The sequence below is a fragment of the Hypanus sabinus genome, chromosome 15 (assembly GCF_030144855.1).
Source record: "Hypanus sabinus isolate sHypSab1 chromosome 15, sHypSab1.hap1, whole genome shotgun sequence".
NCBI classification, from domain to species: domain Eukaryota; kingdom Metazoa; phylum Chordata; class Chondrichthyes; order Myliobatiformes; family Dasyatidae; genus Hypanus; species Hypanus sabinus.
Genome location: NC_082720.1, coordinates 88,449,323 through 88,474,719, shown reverse-complemented (window position 1 = coordinate 88,474,719; position 25,397 = coordinate 88,449,323). Strand labels below are relative to the sequence as shown.

Here is a 25,397-nt window from a genome sequence, read left to right as displayed (position 1 = left end):
TGTGGCCTGCAGCCAGTAACACTTAACTCAGCACTGAAATGCCTCTGTGACTGTGTCCTGCAGTCATTGACACTCACCGCAGCACTGAACTGTCTCTGTGACTGTGGCCTGCAGCCATTGACACTCACCTCAGCACTGAACTGTCTCTGTGACTGTGGCCTGCAGCCATTGACACCTCAGCACTAAACTGTCTGTGACTGTGGCCTGCAGCCATTGACACTCACCTCAGCACTGAACTGTCTCTGTGACTGTGGCCTGCAGCCATTGACACCTCAGCACTAAACTGTCTGTGACTGTGGCCTGCAGCCATTGACACTCACCTCAGCACTGAACTGTCTCTGTGACTGTGGCCTGCAGCCATTGACACTCACCTCAGCACTAAACTGTCTGTGTGACAGTGGCCTGCAGCCATTGACACTCACCTCAGCACTGAACTGTCTGTGTGATTGTCGTCTGCAGCCATTGACACTCACCTCAGCACTGAACTGTCTGTGTGACTGTAGCCTGCAGCCATTGACACTCACCTGAGCACTGAACTGTCTGTGTGACTGTGGCCTGCAGCCATTGACACTCACCTCAGCACTGAACTGTCTGTGTGACTGTGGCCTGCAGCCATTGACACTCACATCAGCACTGAACTGTCTGTGTGACTGTGGTCTGCAGCCATTGACACTCACCTCAGCACTGAACTGTCTCTGTGATTGTGGCCTGCAGCCATTGACACTCACATCAGCACTGAACTGTCTGTGTGACTGTGGTCTGCAGCCATTGACACTCACCTCAGCACTGAACTGTCTCTGTGATTGTGGCCTGCAGCCATTGACACTCACATCAGCACTGAACTGTCTGTGTGACTGTGGTCTGCAGCCATTGACACTCACCTCAGCACTGAACTGTCTCTGTGATTGTGGCCTGCAGCCATTGACACTCACCTCAGCACTGAACTGTCTGTGTGACTGTGGCCTGCAGTCATTGACATTCACCTCAGCACTGAACTGTCTGTGTGACTGTGGCCTGCAGCCATTGACACTCACCTCAGCACTGAAATGTCTCGGTGACTGTGGCCTGCAGCCATTGACACTCACCTCAGCACTGAACTGTCTGTGTGACTGTGGCCTGCAGCCATTGACACTCACCTCAGCACTGAACTGTGTCTGTGACTGTGGCCTGCAGCCATTGACACTCATGTCAGCACTGAACTGTCTCTCTGACTGTGGCCTGCAGCCATTGACACTCACCTCAGCACTGAACTGTCTCTGTGACTGTGGCCTGCAGCCATTGACACTCACCTCAGCACTGAACTGCCTGTGACTGTGGCCTGCAGCCAATGACACTCACCTCAGCACTGAACTGTCTTTGTGACTGTGGCCTGCAGCCTTTGACACTCCCCTCAGCACTGAACTGTCTGTGTGACTGTGGCCTGCAGCCATTGACACTCACCTCAGCACTGAACTGTCCCCGTGACTGTGGCCTGCAGCCATTGACACTCCCCTCAGCACTGAACTGTCTGTGTTGAGTCTGTCCTGCAGCCATTGACACTCACCTCAGCACTGAACTGTCTCTGTGACTGTGGCCTGCAGCCATTGACACTCACTTCAACACTGAACTGTCTGTGTTACTGTGGCCTGCAGCCATTGACACTCACTTCAGCACTGAACTGTCTCTGTGACTGTGTCCTGCAGCCATTGACACTCACCTGAGCACTGAACTGTCTGTGTGACTGTGGCCTGCAGCCATTGACACTCACCTGAGCACTGAACTGTCTGTGTGACTGTGGCCTGCAGCCATTGACACTCACCTCAGCACTGAACTGCCTGTGTGACTGTGGCCTGCAGCCATTGACACCACAGCACTAAACTGTCTGTGACTGTGGCCTGCAGCCATTGACACCTCAGCACTAAACTGTCTGTGACTGTGGCCTGCCGCCATTGACACTCACCTCAGCACTGAAATGTCTCGGTGACTGTGGCCTGCAGCCATTGACACTCACGTCAGCACTGCACTGTCTCTGTGACTGTGGCCTGCAGCCATTGACACTCACCTCAGCACTGAACTGTCTGTGACTGTGTCCTGCAGCCATTGACACTCACCTCAGCACTGAACTGTCTCGGTGACTGTGGCCTGCAGCCATTGACACTCACCTCAACACTGAACTGTCTCTGTGACTGTGGCCTGCAGCCATTGACACCTCAGCACTAAACTGTCTGTGTGACTGTGGCCTGCAGCCTTTGACACTCACCTCAGCACTGAACTGTCTGTGTGACTGTGGCCTGCAGACATTGACACTCACCTCAACACTGAACTGTCTCCGTGACTGTGGCCTGCAGCCATTGACACTCACCTCAGCACTGAACTGTCTCCGTGACTGTGGCCTGCAGCCATTGACACTCACCTCAGCACTGAACTGTCTGTGTGACTGTGGTCTGCAGCCATTGGCACTCACCTCAGCACTGAACTGTCTGTGTGACTGCGGCCTGCAGCCATTGACACTCACCTCAGCACTGAACTGTCTGTGTGACTGTGGCCTGCAGCCATTGACACTCACATCAGCACTGAAATGTCTCGGTGACTGTGGCCTGCAGCCATTGACACTCACCTCAGCACTGAAATGTCTCGGTGACTGTGGCCTGCAGCCATTGACACTCACGTCAGCACTGAACTGTCTCTGTGACTGTGGCCTGCAGCCATTGACACTCACGTCAGCACTGAACTGTCTCTGTGACTGTGGCCTGCAGCCATTGACACTCACCTCAGCACTGAACTGTCTGTGTGACTGTGGCCTGCAGTCATTGACACTGAATCTCAGCACTGAACTGTCTGTGACTGTGGCCTGCAGTCATTGACACTGAATCTCAGCACTGAACTGTCTCTGTGACTGTGGCCTGCAGCCATTGACGTTCACCTCAGCACTGAAATGTCTCGGTGACTGTGGTCTGCAGCCAGTAACACTCACCTCAGCAGTGAACTGTCTGTGTGACTGTGGCCTGCAGCCATTGACACTCACCTCAGCACTGAACTGTCTCCATGGCTGCGGATTCAGTTCTGGGGGGCAATGCAGTTTATATTCTTTGAATTATTCATTTCTTTTATTTTTTCCATGTTTTGCTCTTTTTCTCTCAATGAGTGCTCGACTCCTTTGTCGTGTAGCGCTTTCTAAAATGGATTCTTTTGTGATCCTTTGCTTTGTGGCTGCTTTTAAGAGGATGAATCTCAGGGTTGTGTAGAGTATTCATACATACTTTGATAATCTTTAATGAGCAATGCGTCAAAAAGGCAGCATCCATCATTACGGACCTCCATCACCTAGGTCATTCCCTCTTCTGATTGCTGCCATCGGGGAGGAGGGACAGGAGCCTGAAGACATACACTCAAGAATTCAGGAACAGCCTCTTCTCATCTGCTATCAGATTTCTGAACCCATGAATACTACCTCACCATTTTTTGCACTACTTATTTAATTTAACAAAAAAATATATATATACTGTAATTTATAGTTTTTAATATTGCAATGTAGTGTCGCTGCAAAAACAGCAAATTTCACGATGTATCCTGGTGATATTATACCTGATTCTGATTCTAAAAGTACTTTGAACTTCATCTTTCCTGATTCAGGAACAGGCAGAGCATTAAATCTGCATTTAATCCCTTTAATTTAATAAAGAAAAACATTGAGTCACTGTTCAAGACAAAGTGATAAAACCTCTTTATTCGCGAGACACCAATCAACGTATCCACAATCACCTTACGTTTGAGTCGTACCATATTTCAAAGATGCAAGCTTTGTGCAATTAATTTCTTCAGTGTCACAAGAGTTTACATTGAAGTCACTTACGAAAATGTTGAGGCATTGATTTGATTTACGATACAATACAGAGGTACAAAAGCAGCTGTCTGCAGTGCACGGAGCCCAATGCATAGGCTTGCTGAGCTAACACAAGCGCTAAAAAATAGTGCGTGAGCTGTCTTTTTCCTGGGCAGAAGCAAGCAAAAGATGATGAGGTGGGAATGTTTCTCCTAAAGTGGTTAAAAAAAAGAACAGCAAATAACCCATCTGTACCCCTCCCTCACCAAAGCACGGCATTCCTGACTGAATGGGAGGCTAGGCTCTCGTGTAACAAAATGGCCTCTTCGTGTTCCTCTACCACAGGCTTAAGAGCAAAATGGCCTCACAGCTCAACAGAAGAAGGGAACAAGAAGACTTTGAATCTTTACAGTTACATTCGTTGATCGCCCGGGGGTGGGGGGTGTTATCCCCAGGCAGTGTGCAGGACAAGAAGTTGACTGTTTGGGGTTGTGGGACAGACTGGTTTCAACAGGATTGTTTATTTAGCACTTTGGGATTGTAGCTAAGGGTTTAGGAACTGGTTGCTAAGGGTCATGGGATGTTTGCTATTGGTCAAGGGTCTGGTTGCTAAGGGATACGAGATTGATTGCTTCGGATCATTTAGTGGTTGATAATGGTCAGGGGACTGGTTACCTGTGGCTATGGAATGGATGCTAAAGGTCAAGATGTTGGTTAGTAACTAACTGCTAAGGGCATGGGATTGTAGCTAAGGGTCAAGGGACAAGTTGCTAAGGGCCTTGGGATGGTTGCAGTTGGTCAAGGGTCTGGTTGCTAAGGAATATGAGACTGATCATGAGATGGTTCTAAGGATTGTGTGACTGGTTGGTGAAGGCCATGAGACTGGTTGCTAAGAGCCATGGATGGTTGCTAATGGTCAAGGGTCTGGTTGCTAAGGGCTACAGAACTTGGGCCCTCTCCCTAGGGGAGTGGGGAAGAACAATTGTACATACCAGAAAAGATATTGGGAGCAGATACAACAGGAACCCTCAGAAGAGATACTGGTATTGTCTGCCTGTACTGCACTCTCTCTGTACCTGTAGCACTTTACTCTGCGTTCTGTAACTGTTTTACCTGAATGCACTGATGCAACGGAATGATCTGTACAGATGACATGCAAAACAAAGTTATCCACTGTACCTTGGCACATGTGGCAATTTACCAAAAGGCAGTAGGGCCCTGGGAAACAGAGTCAAAGAGTTGGTGTGTCTTCCTCTTGTCCTCTGACTTTGAGCAACCAACGGGGTGAGGGAGAGGGTGAGGGTGAGAGTTAGTAGGGAAATCCATTGGCCATGTGGGGATGGGTGTGTTCTGGAGTGGAATAGAAACTCCGATTCACTGAAAGAGGCCAATTTGCCAGAGCTGCTGAAGCCTAGTTGCTTTTGGATGCTGCGTCCTAGTTAAACCGGGTCTTAGTTCCTTGCCTGTTCTCCAAAAACACTGAACTGACACCAATTTAAATTGGTAACACTTGATTCCCAATACATCAGGGCCCACAGCAGGAACAAACTGTGAGGAGACTGAAACTTTGCTCTAGACTGGACATCCCCTGGAGAGGGGAAGAGGGGATACTCAGCCCTGTTTCTTTGGGGTGGGGGAGAGGCATGTCAAACTGATGTCAGAACCATCAGAGGAAGCTCATTTGGAAGATCTACAATTTGCAAACGTACAAACTGCGTTGAAAATCATTGCTCTCCAAGTAAAAGTGAGGTCTCGCGGGGATTACAAGAGAGCCCTCCTTTAAAAAACTGGAAACCAGTTCCCATTTCCCTCCTGAGACCTTGGACTGATCTCGAAAAAGAAAGCACTTTCAACCGTTTCAGTCGCGGCTGAGGTGTGAAGGAAGGGATCGGGAGAAGGTCCAATCCCAGGAAACGTTGGTTGAATCCCTCAGTGTTACTAACTGATGCTGCCTTATTGAGATGATAGGTCTTTCATCCCGTGTATTCTCTACGACTGAACCCTAGAAATCATTAATTCCCCCTTCCCAAGTCAATGCTTTAATTGCAAAGGCTAGAGTTAATTTTTGCAACTAGCATTATAGATTAAAAACATGCATCTCAGGCAAGTCAGAAAATCATCACTGGATTATCACAATTTAAAAATACACTTCCACTGTAAACAGATTTGAATGATAGGTATCACTGTAAACATGCCTTTACGACAAATATTGCCTTTCAGGGTACAAAAAAAGATGGTGTGATATGAAATTCATCACTCTCTCTGCTAAACGCGGGGTTGCGAGAGAGGGGACTCGTCCCACTCAGCTGTGATTCCACCAAGCAATCCACCTCTCCCCCAGGGGAAGCAAGAGTCCAGCGGGGAGGTGACAGGGAGATATCGTACTGGCGTGCAGGTCAGTCACGGATAGCAGCATGAGACGGGGTGGCGAGATTTCAGCTGGGGAGAGAAAATAAGAGAGAGGGATGGGGAGAGAGAAATACAGCGAGAGAGATGGGAGAGGAGATGAGGGAGAAAGTGATCGGGGAGAGAGAGAAAGAGAGGGGAGAGAGATGGGGAAAAGAGAGATAGAGGAGAGAGGGGGTGAGAGCGATGGGCGAGAGAGAAAAAGAGTGAGAGAAAGACGGGGAGAGAGAAATACAGCGAGAGAGAGATGGGAGAGGGAGATAAGGGAGAAAGTGATAGGGAGAGAGAGAAAGAGAGGGGAGAGAGATGGGGAAAAGAAAGATAGATGAGAGGGGGGGTGAGAGCGATGGGCGAGAGAGAGATGGGAGAGGGAGATAGGGGAGAGAGAGAACGGAGAGAGATGGGGAATAGAGAGAGAGAGAGAGAGAGAGATGGAGAGAGAGATTGAATGAGTACAAACCACAAAACTTTTGCATTGACCCCCACCCCACCACCACCTCCACCGTCTGCTCGAGAACATCCCAGGACACGGAAAGATCCCACCATGTTCAGGTGAAGGTCCCTCTACACCGTTACATTTATTCAGCCCTTCATTTTAAAAGAGGGAGATGTCCAGCACCCTATTACACCAGGCTGAGCTGGTTGGAGTTGAGGAGGGTTTTCAATATGAAGTGAGAGCTTGGGTCCATGGGAATAGGGAATGATCTGATTTGGGGATTGGAACCAGAGGGCATAGGCTTAAAGTGAGAGAGGAGAGATTTAATAGGAACTTGAGGGGCAACTGTCCAGTGTAAATTTAACTGCCTCAATGACTTCATCTGGTCAGTGTACGGAGACAGCTGACAGAGGTTAGTGTACGGGACGAGTTGTCAGAGGTCAGTGTATGCAACGAGCTGTCAGAGGTCAGTGTATGGAGAGAGCTGTCAGAGGTCAGTGTACGGGTCGAGCTGTCAGAGGGCAGTGTACGGAGAGAGCTGTCAGAGGGCAGTGTACGGAGAGAGCTGTCAGAGGTCAGTGTATGGGACGAGCTGTCAGAGGTCAGTGTATGGAGAGAGCTGTCAGAGGTCAGTGTACGGAGAGAGCTGTCAGAGGTCAGTGTATGGAGAGAGCGGTCAGAGGTCAGTGTACGGGACGAGCTGTCAGAGGTCAGTGTATGGAGAGAGCTGTCAGAGGTCAGTGTACGGAGAGCGCTGTCAGAGGTCAATGTAGAGGACGAGCTGTCAGAGGTCAGTCTATGGAGAGAGCTGTCAGAGGTCAGTGTACGGAGAGAGCTGTCAGAGGTCAGTGTACGGGACGAGCTGTCAGAGGTCAGTGTACGGACAGAGCTGTCAGAGGTCAGTGTGTGGAGAGAGCTGACAGAGGTCAGTGTATGGAGAGAGCTGTCAGAGGTCAGTGTACAGGACGAGCTGTCAGAGGTCAGTGTGTGGAGAGAGCTGACAGAGGTCAGTGTATGGAGAGAGCTGTCAGAGGTCAGTGTACAGGACGAGTTGTCAGAGGTCAGTGTGTGGAGAGAGCTGTCAGAGTTCAGTGTATGGAGAGAGCTGTCAGAGATCAGTGTACGGGACGAGCTGTCAGAGGGCAGTGTACGGAGAGAGCTGTCAGTGGTCAGTGTATGGAGAGAGAGGTCAGAGGTCAGCATATGGAACGAGCTGTCAGAGGTCAGTGAATGGAGAGAACTATAAGAGGTCAGTGTACGGAGAGAGCTGTCAGAGGTCAGTGTACGGGATGAGCTGTCAGAGGTCAGTGTATGGAGAGAACTATAAGAGGTCAGTGTACGGAGAGAGCTGTCAGAGGTCAGTGTACGGGACGAGCTGTCTGAGGTCAGTGTACGGGACGAGCTGTCAGAGGACAGTGTATGGAACGAGCTGTCAGAGGTCAGTGTATGAAGAGAGCTGTCAGAGGTCAGTGTATGGGACGAGCTGTCAGAGGTCAGTGTACAGGATGAGCTGTCAGAGGTCAGTGTACGGGTCGAGCTGTCAGAGGGCAGTGTACGGAGAGAGCTGTCAGAGGTCAGTGTATGGAGAGAGCGGTCAGAGGTCAGTGTATGGGACGAGCTGTCAGAGGTCAGTGTATGGAGAGAGCTGTCAGAGGTCAGTGTACGGAGAGAGCTGTCAGAGGTCAGTGTATGGAGAGAGCGGTCAGAGGTCAGTGTACGGGACGAGCTGTCAGAGGTCAGTGTATGGAGAGAGCTGTCAGAGGTCAGTGTACGGAGAGCGCTGTCAGAGGTCAATGTAGAGGACGAGCTGTCAGAGGTCAGTCTATGGAGAGAGCTGTCAGAGGTCAGTGTACGGAGAGAGCTGTCAGAGGTCAGTGTACGGGACGAGCTGTCAGAGGTCAGTGTACGGACAGAGCTGTCAGAGGTCAGTGTGTGGAGAGAGCTGACAGAGGTCAGTGTATGGAGAGAGCTGTCAGAGGTCAGTGTACAGGACGAGCTGTCAGAGGTCAGTGTGTGGAGAGAGCTGACAGAGGTCAGTGAATGGAGAGAGCTGTCAGAGGTCAGTGTACAGGACGAGTTGTCAGAGGTCAGTGTGTGGAGAGAGCTGTCAGAGTTCAGTGTATGGAGAGAGCTGTCAGAGATCAGTGTACGGGACGAGCTGTCAGAGGGCAGTGTACGGAGAGAGCTGTCAGTGGTCAGTGTATGGAGAGAGAGGTCAGAGGTCAGCATATGGAACGAGCTGTCAGAGGTCAGTGAATGGAGAGAACTATAAGAGGTCAGTGTACGGAGAGAGTTGTCAGAGGTCAGTGTACGGGATGAGCTGTCAGAGGTCAGTGTATGGAGAGAACTATAAGAGGTCAGTGTACGGAGAGAGCTGTCAGAGGTCAGTGTACGGGATGAGCTGTCAGTGGTCAGTGTATGGAGAGAGAGGTCAGAGGTCAGCATATAGAACGAGCTGTCAGAGGTCAGTGTATGGAGAGAACTATAAGAGGTCAGTGTACGGAGAGAGCTGTCAGAGGTCAGTGTACGGAGAGAGCTGTCAGAGGTCAGTGTACGGAGAGAGCTGTCAGAGGTCACTGTACGGGACGAGCTGTCAGAGGTCTGTGTACGGGATGAGCTGTCAGAGGTCAGTGTACGGAGAGAGCTGTCGGAGGTCAGTGTATGGGACGAGCTGTCAGAGGTCAGTGTATGGAACGAGCTGTCAGAGGTCAGTGTACGGAGAGAGCTGTCAGAGGTCAGTGTACGGGATGATCTGTCAGAGGTCAGTGTACGGGACGAGCTGTCAGAGGTCAGTGTATGGAGAGAACTATAAGAGGTCAGTGTACGGAGAGAGCTGTCAGAGGTCAGTGTACGGAGAGAGCTGTCAGAGGTCAGTGTACGGAGAGAGCTGTCAGAGGTCACTGTACGGGACGAGCTGTCAGAGGTCTGTGTACGGGATGAGCTGTCAGAGGTCAGTGTACGGAGAGAGCTGTCGGAGGTCAGTGCATGGGACGAGCTCTCAGAGGTCAGTGTATGGAGAGAGCTGTCAGAGGTCAGTGTATGGAACGAGCTGTCAGAGGTCAGTGTATGGGACAAGCTGTCAGAGGTCAGTGTACGGAGAGAGCTGTCAGAGGTCAGTGTTTGGGACGAGCTGTCAGAGGTCAGTGTATGGGACGAGCTGTCAGAGGTTAGTGTACGGGACGAGCTGACAGAGGTCAGTGTATTGAGAGAGCTGTCAGAAAGCAGTGTATGGGGAGAGCTGTCAGAGGTCAGAGTACGGGACGAGCTGTCAGAGGTCAGTGTATGGAGAGAGCTGTCAGAGGTCAGTGTATGGAGAGAGCTGTCAGAGGTCAGTGTACGGGACGAGCTGACAGATGTCAGTGTATGGAGAGTGCTGTCAGAGGTCAGTGTATGGAACGAGCTGTCAGAGGTCAGTGTATGGAGAGAGCTGTCAGAGGTCAGTGTACGGGACGAGCTGTCAGAGGTTAGCCTATGGGGTTAGCTGTCAGAGGTCAGTGTATGTAGCGAGCTGTCAGAAGTCAGTGTACAGGACAAGCTGTCTGAGGTCAGTGTACGGGACGAGCTGTCCCGAGGTCAGTGTATGGAGAGAGCTGTCAGAGGTCAGTGTATGGAGCGAGCTGTCAGAGGTCAGTGTATGGAGAGAGCTGTCAGAGGTCAGTGTATGGGACGAGCTGTCAGAGGTCAGTGTATGGAAAGAGCTCTCAGAGGTCAGTGTATGGAGAGAGCTGTCAGAGTTCAGTGTATGGAGAGAGCTGTCAGAGGTCAGTGTACGGGACGAACTGTCAGAGGTCAGTGTACGGGGCGAGCTGTCAGAGGTCAGTGTATGGAGAGAGCTGTCAGAGGTCAGTGTATGGAGAGAGCTGTCAGAGGTCAGTGTACAGGACGAGCTGTCAGAGGTCAGTGTATGGAACGAGCTGTCAGAGGTCAGTGTATGGAAAGAGCTGTCAGAGGACAGTGCATGGAGAGAGCTCTCAGAGGTCAGTGTATGGAAAGAGCTGTCAGAGGTCAGTGTATGGGACGAGCTGTCAGAGGTCAGTGTATAGAGAGAGCTGTCAGAGGTCAGTGTAGGGGACGAGCTGCCAGAGGTCAGTGTTTGGGACGAGCTGCCAGAGGTCAGTGTACGGGACGAACTGTCAGAGGTCAGTGTATGGAGAGAGCTGCCAGAGGTCAGTGTTTGGGACGAGCTGTCAGAGGTCAGTGTAGAGCACGAGCTGTCAGAGTTCAGTGTACGGGACGAGATGTCAGAGGTCAGTGTACGGGACGAGCTGTCAGAGGTCAGAGTATGGAAAGAGCTCTCAGAGGTCAGTGTATGGAGAGAGCTGTCAGAGTTCAGTGTATGGAGAGAGCTGTCAGAGGTCAGTGTACGGGGCGAGCTGTCAGAGGTCAGTGTATGGAGAGAGCTGTCAGAGAGTGTATGGAGAGAGCTGTCAGAGGTCAGTGTACAGGACGAGCTGTCAGAGGTCAGTGTACGGGACGAGCTGTCAGAGGTCAGTGTATGGAAAGAGATGTCAGAGGACAGTGCATGGAGAGAGCTCTCAGAGGTCAGTGTATGGAGAGAGCTGTCAGAGGTCAGTGTACGGGATGATCTGTCAGAGGTCAGTGTATGGAACGAGCTGTCAGAGGTCAGTGTATGGGACAAGCTGTCAGAGGTCAGTGTACGGAGAGAGCTGTCAGAGGTCAGTGTTTGGGACGAGCTGTCAGAGGTTAGTGTACGGGACGAGCTGACAGAGGTCAGTGTATTGAGAGAGCTGTCAGAAAGCAGTGTATGGGGAGAGCTGTCAGAGGTCAGAGTACGGGACGAGCTGTCAGAGGTCAGTGTATGGAGAGAGCTGTCAGAGGTCAGTGTATGGAGAGAGCTGTCAGAGGTCAGTGTATGGTGAGAGCTGTCAGAGGTCAGTGTACGGGACGAGCTGACAGATGTCAGTGTATGGAGAGTGCTGTCAGAGGTCAGTGTACGGAGAGAGCTGTCAGAGGTCACTGTACGGGACGAGCTGTCAGAGGTCTGTGTACGGGATGAGCTGTCAGAGGTCAGTGTATGGAACGAGCTGTCAGAGGTCAGTGTACGGAGAGAGCTGTCAGAGGTCAGTGTACGGGATGATCTGTCAGAGGTCAGTGTATGGAGAGAGCTGTCAGAGGTCAGTGTATGGAACGAGCTGTCAGAGGTCAGTGTATGGGACAAGCTGTCAGAGGTCAGTGTACGGAGAGAGCTGTCAGAGGTCAGTGTTTGGGACGAGCTGTCAGAGGTCAGTGTATGGGACGAGCTGTCAGAGGTTAGTGTACGGGACGAGCTGACAGAGGTCAGTGTATTGAGAGAGCTGTCAGAAAGCAGTGTATGGGGAGAGCTGTCAGAGGTCAGAGTACGGGACGAGCTGTCAGAGGTCAGTGTATGGAGAGAGCTGTCAGAGGTCAGTGTATGGAGAGAGCTGTCAGAGGTCAGTGTACGGGACGAGCTGACAGATGTCAGTGTATGGAGAGTGCTGTCAGAGGTCAGTGTATGGAACGAGCTGTCAGAGGTCAGTGTATGGAGAGAGCTGTCAGAGGTCAGTGTACGGGACGAGCTGTCAGAGGTTAGCCTATGGGGTTAGCTGTCAGAGGTCAGTGTATGTAGCGAGCTGTCAGAAGTCAGTGTACAGGACGAGCTGTCAGAGGTCAGTGTATGGAAAGAGCTGTCAGAGTTCAGTGTATGGAGAGAGCTGTCAGAGGTCAGTGTACAGAGAGAGCTGTCAGAGGTCAGTGTACGGGACGAGCTGTCAGAGGTCAGTGTATGGAAAGAGCTGTCAGAGGACAGTGCATGGAGAGAGCTCTCAGAGGTCAGTGTATGGAAAGAGCTGTCAGAGGTCAGTGTATGGGACGAGCTGTCAGAGGTCAGTGTATAGTGAGAGCTGTCAGAGGTCAGTGTAGGGGACGAGCTGCCAGAGGTCAGTGTTTGGGACGAGCTGCCAGAGGTCAGTGTACGGGACGAACTGTCAGAGGTCAGTTTATGGAGAGAGCTGCCAGAGGTCAGTGTTTGGGACGAGCTGTCAGAGGTCAGTGTAGAGCACGAGCTGTCAGAGTTCAGTGTACGGGACGAGATGTCAGAGGTCAGTGTACGGGACGAGCTGTCAGAGGTCAGAGTATGGAACGAGCTGTCAGAGGTCAGTGTATGGAACGAGCTGTCAGAGGTCTGTGTATGGGATGAGCTGTCAGAGGTCAGTGTATGGAACGAGCTGTCAGAGTTCAGTGTATGGGACGAGCTGTCAGAGGTCAGTGTATGGAAAGAGCTCTCAGAGGTCAGTGTATGGAGAGAGCTGTCAGAGTTCAGTGTATGGAGAGAGCTGTCAGAGGTCAGTGTACGGGGCGAGCTGTCAGAGGTCAGTGTATGGAGAGAGCTGTCAGAGGTCAGTGTATGGAGAGAGCTGTCAGAGGTCAGTGTACAGGACGAGCTGTCAGAGGTCAGTGTACGGGACGAGCTGTCAGAGGTCAGTGTATGGAAAGAGATGTCAGAGGACAGTGCATGGAGAGAGCTCTCAGAGGTCAGTGTATGGAGAGAGCTGTCAGAGGTCAGTGTACGGGATGATCTGTCAGAGGTCAGTGTATGGAACGAGCTGTCAGAGGTCAGTGTATGGGACAAGCTGTCAGAGGTCAGTGTACGGAGAGAGCTGTCAGAGGTCAGTGTTTGGGACGAGCTGTCAGAGGTTAGTGTATGGGACGAGCTGTCAGAGGTCAGTGTATGGAGAGAGCTGTCAGAGGTCAGTGTATGGTGAGAGCTGTCAGAGGTCAGTGTACGGGACGAGCTGACAGATGTCAGTGTATGGAGAGTGCTGTCAGAGGTCAGTGTATGGAACGAGCTGTCAGAGGTCAGTGTATGGAGAGAGCTGTCAGAGGTCAGTGTACGGGACGAGCTGTCAGAGGTTAGCCTATGGGGTTAGCTGTCAGAGGTCAGTGTATGTAGCGAGCTGTCAGAAGTCAGTGTACAGGACGAGCTGTCTGAGGTCAGTGTACGGGTCGAGCTGTCCCGAGGTCAGTGTATGGAGAGAGCTGTCAGAGGTCAGTGTATGGAGCGAGCTGTCAGAGGTCAGTGTATGGAGAGAGCTGTCAGAGGTCAGTGTATGGGACGAGCTGTCAGAGGTCAGTGTATGGAAAGAGCTCTCAGAGGTCAGTGTATGGAGAGAGCTGTCAGAGTTCAGTGTATGGAGAGAGCTGTCAGAGGTCAGTGTACGGGACGAACTGTCAGAGGTCAGTGTACGGGGCGAGCTGTCAGAGGTCAGTGTATGGAGAGATCTGTCAGAGGTCAGTGTATGGAGAGAGCTGTCAGAGGTCAGTGTACAGGACGAGCTGTCAGAGGTCAGTGTACGGGACGAGCTGTCAGAGGTCAGTGTATGGAAAGAGCTGTCAGAGGACAGTGCATGGAGAGAGCTCTCAGAGGTCAGTGTATGGAAAGAGCTGTCAGAGGTCAGTGTATGGGACGAGCTGTCAGAGGTCAGTGTATGGAACGAGCTGTCAGAGGTCAGTGTAGGGGACGAGCTGCCAGAGGTCAGTGTTTGGGACGAGCTGCCAGAGGACAGTGTACGGGACGAACTGTCAGAGGTCAGTGTATGGAGAGAGCTGCCAGAGGTCAGTGTTTGGGACGAGCTGTCAGAGGTCAGTGTAGAGCACGAGCTGTCAGAGGTCAGTGTACGGGACGAGATGTCAGAGGTCAGTGTACGGGACGAGCTGTCAGAGGTCAGAGTATGGAACGAGCTGTCAGAGGTCAGTGTATGGAACGAGCTGTCAGAGGTCTGTGTATGGGATGAGCTGTCAGAGGTCAGTGTACGGAGAGAGCTGTCAGAGGACAGTGTATGGAACGAGCTGTCAGAGGTCAGTGTATGGAACGAGCTGTCAGAGTTCAGTGTATCGGACGAGCTGTCAGAGGTCAGTGTATGGAAAGAGCTCTCAGACGTCAGTGTATGGAGAGAGCTGTCAGAGTTCAGTGTATGGAGAGAGCTGTCAGAGGTCAGTGTACGGGGCGAGCTGTCAGAGGTCAGTGTATGGAGAGAGCTGTCAGAGGTCAGTGTATGGAGAGAGCTGTCAGAGGTCAGTGTACAGGACGAGCTGTCAGAGGTCAGTGTACGGGACGAGCTGTCAGAGGTCAGTGTACGGGACGAGCTGTCAGAGGTCAGTGTATGGAAAGAGCTGTCAGAGGACAGTGCATGGAGAGAGCTCTCAGAGGTCAGTGTATGGAGAGAGCTGTCAGAGGTCAGTGTATGGAACGAGCTGTCAGAGGTCAGTGTATGGAGAGAGCTGTCAGAGGTCAGTGTAGGGGACGAGCTGCCAGAGGTCAGTGTTTGGGACGAGCTGCCAGAGGTCAGTGTACGGGACGAACTGTCAGAGGTCAGTGTATGGAGAGAGCTGCCAGAGGTCAGTGTTTGGGACGAGCTGTCAGAGGTCAGTGTAGAGCACGAGCTGTCAGAGGTCAGTGTACGGGACGAGCTGTCAGAGGTCAGTGTACGGGACGAGCTGTCAGAGGTCAGTGTATGGGACGAGCTGTCAGAGGTCAGTGTACGGAGAGAGCTGTCAGAGGACAGTGTACGGAGAGAGATGTCAGAGGTCAGTGTATGGAGAGAGCTGTCAGAGGTCAGTGTACGGGACGAGCTGACAGATGTCAGTGTATGGAGAGTGATGTCAGAAGTCAGTGTACAGGACGAGCTGTCTGAGGTCAGTGTACGGGACGAGCTGTCCTGAGGTCAGTGTATGGAGAGAGCTGTCAGAGGTCTGTGTACGGGATGAGCTGTCATAGGTCAGTGTACAGGACGAGTTGTCAGAGGTCAGTGTACGGGACGAGCTGTCAAAGGTCAGTGTACGGGACGAGCTGTCAAAGGTCAGTGTACGGGACGAGCTGTCAAAGGTCAGTGTACGGGACGAGCTGTCAAAGGTCAGTGTACAGGACGAGCTGTCAGAGGTTAGTGTATGGAAAGAGCTGTCAGAGGACAGTGTATGGGACAAGCTGTCAAAGGTCAGTGTATAGAGAGAGCTCTCAGAGGTCAGTGTATGGAGAGAGCTGTCAGAGGTCAGTGTACGGGGCGAGCTGTCAGAGGTCAGTGTACGGGACGAGCTGTCAGAGGTCAGTGTACGGGACGAGCTGTCAGAGGTCAGTGTACGGAACGAGCTGTCAGAGGTCAGTGTACGGAGAGAGCTGTCAGAGGACAGTGTACGGAGAGAGCTGTCAGAGGTCAGTGTATGGGACGAGCTGTCAGAGGTCAGCGTATGGAACGAGCTGCCAGAGGTCAGTGTTTGGGACGAGCTGTCAGAGGTCAGTTTACGGGACGAGCTGTCAGAGGTCAGTGTATGGAGAGAGCTGTCAGAGGTCACTGTACGGGACGAGCTGTCAGAGGTCAATGTAGAAGACGAGCTGTCAGAGGTCAGTGTACGGGATGATCTGTCAGAGGTCAGTGTACGAGACGAGCTGTCAGAGGTCAGTGTACGGGACGAGCTGTCAGAGTTCAGTGTATGGAACGAGCAGTCAGAGGTCTGTGTATGGAACGAGCTGTCAGAGGTCTGTGTATGGGATGAGCTGTCAGAGGTCAGTGCATGGAACGAGCTGTCAGAGGTCAGTGTATGGGACGAGCTGTCAGAGGTCAGTGTATGGAGAGAGCTGTCAGAGGACAGTGTACGGAGAGAGCTGTCAGAGGTCAGTGTATGGAACGAGCTGTCAGAGGTCAGTGTATGGAACGAGCTGTCAGAGGTCAGTGTACGGGACGAGCTGTCAGAGGTCAGTGTTTGGAGAGAGCTGTCAGAGGTCAGTGTACGGGACGAGTTGTCAGAGGTCAGTGTATGGAGCGAGGTGTCAGAGGTCAGTGTATGGAGAGAGCTGTCAGAGGTCAGTGTTTGACACGAGCTGTCAGAGGTCAGTGTACGGGGCGAGCTGTCAGAGGTCAGTGTATGGTGAGAGCTGTCAGAGGTCAGTGTACAGGACGAGCTGTCAGAGGTCAGTGTACGGGACGAGCTGTCAGAGGTCAGTGTATGGAAAGAGCTCTCAGAGGTCAGTGTATGGAGAGAGCTGTCAGAGGTCAGTGTACAGGACGAGCTGTCAGAGGTCAGTGTACGGGACAAGCTGTCAAAGGTCAGTGTATGGAGAGAGCTGTCAGAGGTCAGTGTATGGAGCGAGCTGTCAGAGGTCAGTGTATGGAGAGAGCTGTCAGAGGTCAGTGTTTGGCACGAGCTGTCAGAGGTCAGTGTACGGGGCGAGCTGTCAGAGGTCAGTGTATGGAGAGAGCTGTCAGAGGTCAGAGTACAGGACGAGCTGTCAGAGGTCAGTGTACGGGACGAGCTGTCAGAGGTCAGTGTATGGAAAGAGCTCTCAGAGGTCAGTGTATGGAGAGAGCTGTCAGAGGTCAGTGTACAGGACGAGCTGTCAGAGGTCAGTGTACGGGACGAGCTGTCAGAGGTCAGTGTATGGGACAAGCTGTCAGAGGTCAGTGTATGGAGAGAGCTCTCAGAGGTCAGTGTATGGAGAGAGCTGTCAGAGGTCAGTGTATGGGATGAGCTGTCAGAGGTCAGTGTATGGAACGAGCTGTCAGAGTTCAGAGTATGGAACGAGCTGCCAGAGGTCAGTGTTTGGGACGAGCTGTCAGAGGTCAGTGTACGGGACGAGCTGTCCCGAGGTCAGTGTATGGAGAGAGCTGTCAGAGGTCAGTGTACGGAGAGAGCCGTCAGAGGTCAGTGTACAGGACGAGCTGTCAGAGGTCAGTGTACGGGACGAGCTGTCAGAGGTCAGTGTACGGAGAGAGCTGTCAGAGGTCAGTGTATGGAGAGAGCTGTCAGAGGTCAGTGTATGGAGAGAGCTGTCAGAGGTCAGTGTATGGGACAAGCTGTCAAAGGTCAGTGTATGGAGAGAGCTCTCAGAGGTCAGTGTATGGAGAGAACTGTCAGAGGTCAGTGTATGGGACGAGCTGTCAGAGGTCAGTGTATGGAACGAGCTGCCAGAGGTCAGTGTTTGGGACGAGCTGTCAGAGGTCAGTGTACGGGACGAGCTGTCAGAGGTCAGTGTATGGAGAGAGCTGTCAGAGGTCACTGTACGGGACGAGCTGTCAGAGGTCAATGTATGGAGAGAGCTGTCAGAGGTCAGTGTAGAGGACGAGCTGTCAGAGGTCAGTGTACGGGATGATCTGTCAGAGGTCAGTGTACGGGACAAGCTGTCAGAGGTCAGTGTACGGGAAGAGCTGTCAGAGGTCAGTGTACGGGACGAGCTGTCAGAGGTCAGTGTACGGGACGAGCTGTCAGAGGTCAGTGTATGGAACGAGCAGTCAGAGGTCAGTGTACGGGACGAACTGTCAGAGGTCAGTGTATGGAGAGAGCTGCCAGAGGTCAGTGTTTGGGACGAGCTGCCAGAGGTCAGTGTACGGGACGAACTGTCAGAGGTCAGTGTATGGAGAGAGCTGCCAGAGGTCAGTGTTTGGGACGAGCTGTCAGAGGTCAGTGTAGAGCACGAGCTGTCAGAGGTCAGTGTACGGGACGAGCTGTCAGAGGTCAGTGTACGGGACGAGCTGTCAGAGGTCAGAGTATGGAACGAGCTGTCAGAGGTCAGTGTATGGAACGAGCCGTCAGACGTCTGTGTATGGGATGAGCTGTCAGAGGTCAGTGTACGGAGAGAGCTGTCAGAGGTCAGTGTATGGGACGAGCTGTCAGAGGTCAGTGTATGGAGAGAGCTGTCAGAGGTCACTGTACGGGACGAGCTGTCAGAGGTCAATGTATGGAGAGAGATGTCAGAGGTCAGTGTAGAGGACGAGCTGTCAGAGGTCAGTGTACGGGATGATCTGTCAGAGGTCAGTGTACGGGACAAGCTGTCAGAGGTCAGTGTACGGGACGAGCTGTCAGAGGCCAGTGTACGGTACGAGCTGTCAGACGTCAGTGTATGGAACGAGCAGTCAGAGGTCAGTGTATGGAACGAGCTGTCAGAGGGCTGTGTATGGGATGAGCTGTCAGAGGTCAGTGTATGGGACGAGCTGTCAGAGGTCAGTGTACGGGACGAGCTGTCAGAGGTCAGTGTACGGAGAGAGCTCTCAGAGGTCAGTGTATGGAGAGAGCTGTCAGAGGTCAGTGTGTGGGACGAGCTGTCAGAGGTCAGTGTATGGAGAGAGCTGTCAGAGGTCAGTGTACGGAGAGAGCTGTCAGAGGTCAGTGTATGGGACGAGCTGTCAGAGGTCAGTGTATGGAGAGAGCTGTCAGAGGTCACTGTACGGGACGAGCTGTCAGAGGTCAATGTATGGAGAGAGATGTCAGAGGTCAGTGTAGAGGACGAGCTGTCAGAGGTCAGTGTACGGGATGATCTGTCAGAGGTCAGTGTACGGGACAAGCTGTCAGAGGTCAGTGTACGGGACGAGCTGTCAGAGGTCAGTGTACGGTACGAGCTGTCAGACGTCAGTGTATGGAACGAGCAGTCAGAGGTCAGTGTATGGAACGAGCTGTCAGAGGGCTGTGTATGGGATGAGCTGTCAGAGGTCAGTGTATGGGACGAGCTGTCAGAGGTCAGTGTACGGGACGAGCTGTCAGAGGTCAGTGTACGGAGAGAGCTCTCAGAGGTCAGTGTATGGAGAGAGCTGTCAGAGGTCAGTGTGTGGGACGAGCTGTCAGAGGTCAGTGTATGGAGAGAGCTGTCAGAGGTCAGTGTATGGAACGAGCTGTCAGAGGTCAGTGTATGGAACGAGCTGTCAGAGGTCAGTGTATGGAACGAGCTGTCAGAGGTCAGTGTAGAGCACGAGCTGTCAGAGGTCAGTGTACGGGTCGAGCTGTCAGAGGTCAGAGTATGGAACGAGCTGTCAGAGGTCAGTGTATGGAACGAGCTGTCAGAGGTCTGTGTATGGGATGAGCTGTCAGAGGTCAGTGTACGGGACAAGCTGTCAGAGGTCAGTGTACGGGAAGAGCTGTCAGAGGTCAGTGTACGGGACGAGCTGTCAGAGGTCAGTGTTTGGAGAGAGCTGTCAGAGTACAGTGTATGGAACGAGCTGTCGGAGGTCATTGTATGGGACGAGCTGTCAGAGGTCAGTGTACGGTACAAGCTGTCAGAGGTCAGTGTATGGGATGATCTGTCAGAGGTCAGTGTATGGGACGAGCTGTCAGAGGTCAGTGTACGGAGAGAGCTGTCAGAGGACAGTGTACGGAGAGAGCTGTCAGAGGTCACTGTACGGGACGAGCTGTCAGAGGTCAATGTATGGAGAGAGCTGTCAGAGGTCAATGTATGGAGAGAGCTGTCAGAGGTCAGTGTAGAGGACGAGCTGTCAGAGGTCAGTGTACGGGATGATCTGTCAGAGGTCAGTGTACGGGACAAGCTGTCAGAGGTCAGTGTATGGAGAGAGCTGTCAGAGGTCAGTGTACGGGACGAGCTGTCAGAGGTCAGTGTATGGAACGAGCAGTCAGAGGTCAGTGTATGGAACGAGCTGTCAGAGGTCTGTGTATGGGATGAGCTGTCAGAGGTCAGTGTACGGAGAGAGCAGTCAGAGGACAGTGTATGGAACGAGCTGTCAGAGGTCAGTGTATGGAACGAGCTGTCAGAGTTCAGTGTATGGGACGAGCTGTCAGAGGTCAGTGTATGGAGAGAGCTGTCAGAGGTCACTGTACGGGACGAGCTGTCAGAGGTCAATGTATGGAGAGAGCTGTCAGAGGTCAGTGTAGAGGACGAGCTGTCAGAGGTCAGTGTACGGGATGATCTGTCAGAGGTCAGTGTACGGGACAAGCTGTCAGAGGTCAGTGTACGGGACGAGCTGTCAGAGGTCAGTGTACGGGACGAGCTGTCAGAGGTCAGTGTACGGAACGAGCAGTCAGAGGACAGTGTACGGAGAGAGCTGTCAGAGGTCAGTGTACGGGACGAGCTGTCAGAGGTCAGTGTAGAGGACGAGCTGTCAGTGTATGGAACGAGCTGTCAGAGGTCAGTGTATGGAACGAGCTGTCAGAGTTCAGTGTATGGGACGAGCTGTCAGAGGTCAGTGTATGGAACGAGCTGTCAGAGGTCCGTGTTTGGGACGAGCTGTCAGAGGTCAGTGTTTGGAGAGAGCTGTCAGAGGTCAGTGTACGGAGAGAGCTGTCAGAGGTCAGTGTACGGGACGAGTTGTCAGAGGTCAGTGTATGGAAGGAGCTGTCAGAGGTCCGTGTTTGGGACGAGCTGTCAGAGGTCAGTGTTTGGAGAGAGCTGTCAGAGGACAGTGTATGGAACGAGCTGTCGGAGGTCAGTGTATGGGACGAGCTGTCAGAGGTCAGTGTACGGTACGAGCTGTCAGAGGTCAGTGTATGGAACGAGCTGTCAGAGGTCAGTGTATGGGACGAGCTGTCAGAGGTCAGTGTACGGGACGAGCTGTCATAGGTCAGTGTATGGAACGAGCTGTCAGAGGTCAGTGTACGGGACGAGCTGTCAGAGGTCAGTGTACGGGACGAGCTGTCATAGGTCAGTATACGGGGCGAGCTGTCAGAGGTCAGTGTACGGGACGAGCTGTCAGAGGTCAGTGTTTGGAGAGAGCTGTCAGAGTACAGTGTATGGAACGAGCTGTCGGAGGTCATTGTATGGGACGAGCTGTCAGAGGTCAGTGTACGGTACAAGCTGTCAGAGGTCAGTGTATGGGATGATCTGTCAGAGGTCAGTGTATGGGACGAGCTGTCAGAGGTCAGTGTACGGGACGAGCTGTCAGAGGTCAGTGTACGGGACGAGCTGTCAGAGGTCAGTGTATGGAGAGAGCTGTCAGAGGTCAGTGTACGGGACGAGCTGTCAGAGGTCAGTGTATGGGACGAGCTGTCAGAGGTCAGTGTATGGAGAGAGCTGTCAGAGGTCAGTGTACGGAGAGAGCTGTCAGAGGTCAGTGTTTGGGACGAGCTGTCAGAGGTCAGTGTATGGAGAGAGCTGTCAGAGGTCAGTGTATGGGGCGAGCTGTCAGAGGTCAGTGTATGGAACGAGCTGTCAGAGGTCTGTGTACGGAGAGAGCTGTCAGAGGACAGTGTACGGAGAGAGCTGTCAGAGGTCAGTGTATGGAGAGAGCTGTCAGAGGTCAGTGTATGGGCCGAGCTGTCAGAGGTCAGTGTACGGGACGAGTTGTCAGAGGTCAGTGTATGGTACGAGCTGTCAGAGGTCCGTGTTTGGGACGAGCTGTCAGAGGTCAGTGTACGGGACGAGTTGTCAGAGGTCAGTGTATGGTACGAGCTGTCAGAGGTCCGTGTTTGGGGAGAGCTGTCAGAGGTCAGTGTAGAGGACGAGCTGTCAGAGGTCAGTGTACGGGACGAGCTGTCAGAGGTCAGTGTACGGGACGAGCTGTCAGAGGTCAGTGTACGGGACGAGCTGTCAGAGGTCAGTGTATGGAACGAGCTGTCAGAGGTCTGTGTATGGGATGAGCTGTCAGAGGTCAGTGTACGGAGAGAGCTGTCAGAGGACAGTGTATGGAACGAGCTGTCAGAGTTCAGTGTATGGGACGAGCTGTCAGAGGTCAGTGTATGGAACGAGCTGTCAGAGGTCCGTGTTTGGGACGAGCTGTCAGAGGTCAGTGTTTGGAGAGAGCTGTCAGAGGTCAGTGTACGGAGAGAGCTGTCAGAGGTCAGTGTACGGGACGAGTTGTCAGAGGTCAGTGTATGGAAGGAGCTGTCAGAGGTCCGTGTTTGGGACGAGCTGTCAGAGGTCAGTGTTTGGAGAGAGCTGTCAGAGGACAGTGTATGGAACGAGCTGTCGGAGGTCAGTGTATGGGACGAGCTGTCAGAGGTCAGTGTACGGTACGAGCTGTCAGAGGTCAGTGTATGGAACGAGCTGTCAGAGGTCAGTGTATGGGACGAGCTGTCAGAGGTCAGTGTACGGGACGAGCTGTCATAGGTCAGTGAATGGAACGAGCTGTCAGAGGTCAGTGTACGGGACGAGCTGTCAGAGGTCAGTGTACGGGACGAGCTGTCATAGGTCAGTATACGGGGCGAGCTGTCAGAGGTCAGTGTACGGGACGAGCTGTCAGAGGTCAGTGTTTGGAGAGAGCTGTCAGAGTACAGTGTATGGAACGAGCTGTCGGAGGTCATTGTATGGGACGAGCTGTCAGAGGTCAGTGTACGGTACAAGCTGTCAGAGGTCAGTGTATGGGATGATCTGTCAGAGGTCAGTGTATGGGACGAGCTGTCAGAGGTCAGTGTACGGGACGAGCTGTCAGAGGTCAGTGTACGGGACGAGCTGTCAGAGGTCAGTGTATGGAGAGAGCTGTCAGAGGTCAGTGTACGGGACGAGCTGTCAGAGGTCAGTGTATGGGACGAGCTGTCAGAGGTCAGTGTATGGAGAGAGCTGTCAGAGGTCAGTGTACGGAGAGAGCTGTCAGAGGTCAGTGTTTGGGACGAGCTGTCAGAGGTCAGTGTATGGAGAGAGCTGTCAGAGGTCAGTGTATGGGGCGAGCTGTCAGAGGTCAGTGTATGGAACGAGCTGTCAGAGGTCTGTGTACGGAGAGAGCTGTCAGAGGACAGTGTACGGAGAGAGCTGTCAGAGGTCAGTGTATGGAGAGAGCTGTCAGAGGTCAGTGTATGGGCCGAGCTGTCAGAGGTCAGTGTACGGGACGAGTTGTCAGAGGTCAGTGTATGGTACGAGCTGTCAGAGGTCCGTGTTTGGGACGAGCTGTCAGAGGTCAGTGTACGGGACGAGTTGTCAGAGGTCAGTGTATGGGACGAGCTGTCAGAGGTCAGTGTAGAGGACGAGCTGTCAGAGGTCAGTGTACGGGACGAGCTGTCAGAGGTCAGTGTACGAGACGAGTTGTCAGAGGTCAGTGTATGGAACGAGCTGTCAGAGGTCCGTGTTTGGGACGAGCTGTCAGAGGTCAGTGTTTGGAGAGCGCTGTCAGATGTCTGTGTACGGGATGAGCTGTCAGAGGTCAGTGTACGGAGAGAGCTGTCAGAGGACAGTGTATGGAGAGAGCTGTCAGAGGTCAGTGTATGGAGAGAGCTGTCAGAGGTCAGTGTATGGAGCGAGCTGTCAGAGGTCAGTGTATGGGACGAGCTGTCAGAGGTCAGTGTACGGGACGAGCTGTCATAGGTCAGTGCATGGAGAGAGCTGTCAGAGGTCAGTGTACGGGACGAGCTGTCAGAGGTCAGTGTACGGGACGAGCTGTCAGAGGTCAGTGTTTGGGGAGAGCTGTCAGAGATCAGTGTACGGGGAGAGCTGTCGGAGGTCAGTGTTTGGAGAGAGCTGTCAGAGGTCAGTGTATGGAGAGAGCTGTCAGAGGTCAGTGTACAGGACGAGCTGTCAGAGGTCAGTGTATGGGACGAGCTGTCAGAGGTCAGTGTATGGAAAGAGCTGTCAGAGGACAGTGTATGGGACAAGCTGTCAGAGGTCAGTGTATGGAGAGAGCTGTCAGAGGTCAGTGTATGGAGAGAGCTGTCAGAGGTCAGTGTACGGGACGAGCTGTGAGAGGTCAGTGTACGGGACGAGCTGTCAGAGGTCAGTGTATGGAGAGAGCTCTCAGAGGTCAGTGTATGGGTCGAGCTGTCAGAGGTCAGTGTACGGGACGAGCTGTCAGAGGTCAGTGTATGGAGAGAGCTGTGAGAGGTCAGTGTACAGGACGAGCTCTCAGAGGTCAGTGTATGGAGCGAGCTGTCAGAGGTCAGTGTACAGGACGAGCTGTCAGAGGTCAGTGTTTGGGACGAGCTGTCAGAGGTCAGTGTATGGAGAGAGCTGTCAGAGGACAGTGTAGGGAGAGAGCTGTCAGAGGTCAGTGTAGAGGACGAGCTGTCAGAGGTCAGTGTACGGGACGAGCTGTCAGAGGTCAGTGTACGGGACGAGCTGTCAGAGGTCAGAGTATGGAACGAGCTGTCAGAGGTCAGTGTATGGAACGAGCTGTCAGAGGTCTGTGTATGGGATGAGCTGTCAGAGGTCAGTGTACGGAGAGAGCTGTCAGAGGACAGTGTATGGAACGAGCTGTCAGAGGTCAGTGTATGGAACGAGATGTCAGAGTTCAGTGTATGGGACGAGCTGTCAGAGGTCAGTGTATGGAGAGAGCTGTCAGAGGTCAATGTATGGGTCGAGCTGTCAGAGGTCAGTGTATGGGACGAGCTGTCAGAGGTCAGTGTACGGAGAGAGCTGTCAGAGGACAGTGTACGGAGAGAGCTGTCAGAGGTCAGTGTATGGAACGAGCTGTCAGAGTTCAGTGTATGGGACGAGCTGTCAGAGGTCAGTGTACGGAGAGAGCTGTTAGAGGTCAGTGTACGGGACGAGCTGTCAGAGGTCAGTGTTTGGGACGAGCTGTCAGAGGTCAGTGTATGGAACGACCTGTCAGAGGTCAGTGTATGGAGAGAGCTGTCAGAGGTCAGTGTATGGAGAGAGCTGTCAGAGGTCAGTGTTGGGGACGAGCTGACAGAGGTCAGTGTACGGGGCGAGCTGTCAGAGGTCAGTGTATGGAGAGAGCTCTCAGAGGTCAGTGTATGGAGAGAGCTGTCAGAGGTCACTGTACGGGACGAGCTGTCAGAGGTCAGTGTATGGAGAGAGCTGTCAGAGGTCAGTGTACGGGACGAGCTGTCAGAGGTCAGTGTATGGGACGAGCTGTCAGAGGTCAGTGTATGGAGAGAGCTGTCAGAGGTCAGTGTACGGAGAGAGCTGTCAGAGGTCAGTGTTTGGGACGAGCTGTCAGAGGTCAGTGTATGGAGAGAGCTGTCAGAGGTCAGTGTATGGGGCGAGCTGTCAGAGGTCAGTGTATGGAACGAGCTGTCAGAGGTCAGTGTACGGAGAGAGCTGTCAGAGGACAGTGTACGGAGAGAGCTGTCAGAGGTCAGTGTATGGAGAGAGCTGTCAGAGGTCAGTGTATGGGA

The 25,397-nt window shown here is 52.8% G+C and overlaps 1 protein-coding gene across 1 annotated transcript in view; it reads right to left on the bottom strand.

The window, feature by feature from the left end:
* Positions 1 to 3,679: 3,679 nt before the first annotated feature.
* LOC132405678 (calcium/calmodulin-dependent protein kinase type II subunit alpha) overlaps positions 3,680 to 25,397 on the bottom strand; it is a 332,781-nt gene continuing 311,063 nt past the window's right edge. Inside the window, exon 18 of the mRNA XM_059990685.1 lies at positions 3,680 to 6,241. Coding sequence (XP_059846668.1) covers positions 6,238 to 6,241 — 4 coding nt within the window. The 3' untranslated portion in view covers positions 3,680 to 6,237. The remainder of the gene's footprint in view (positions 6,242 to 25,397) is intronic.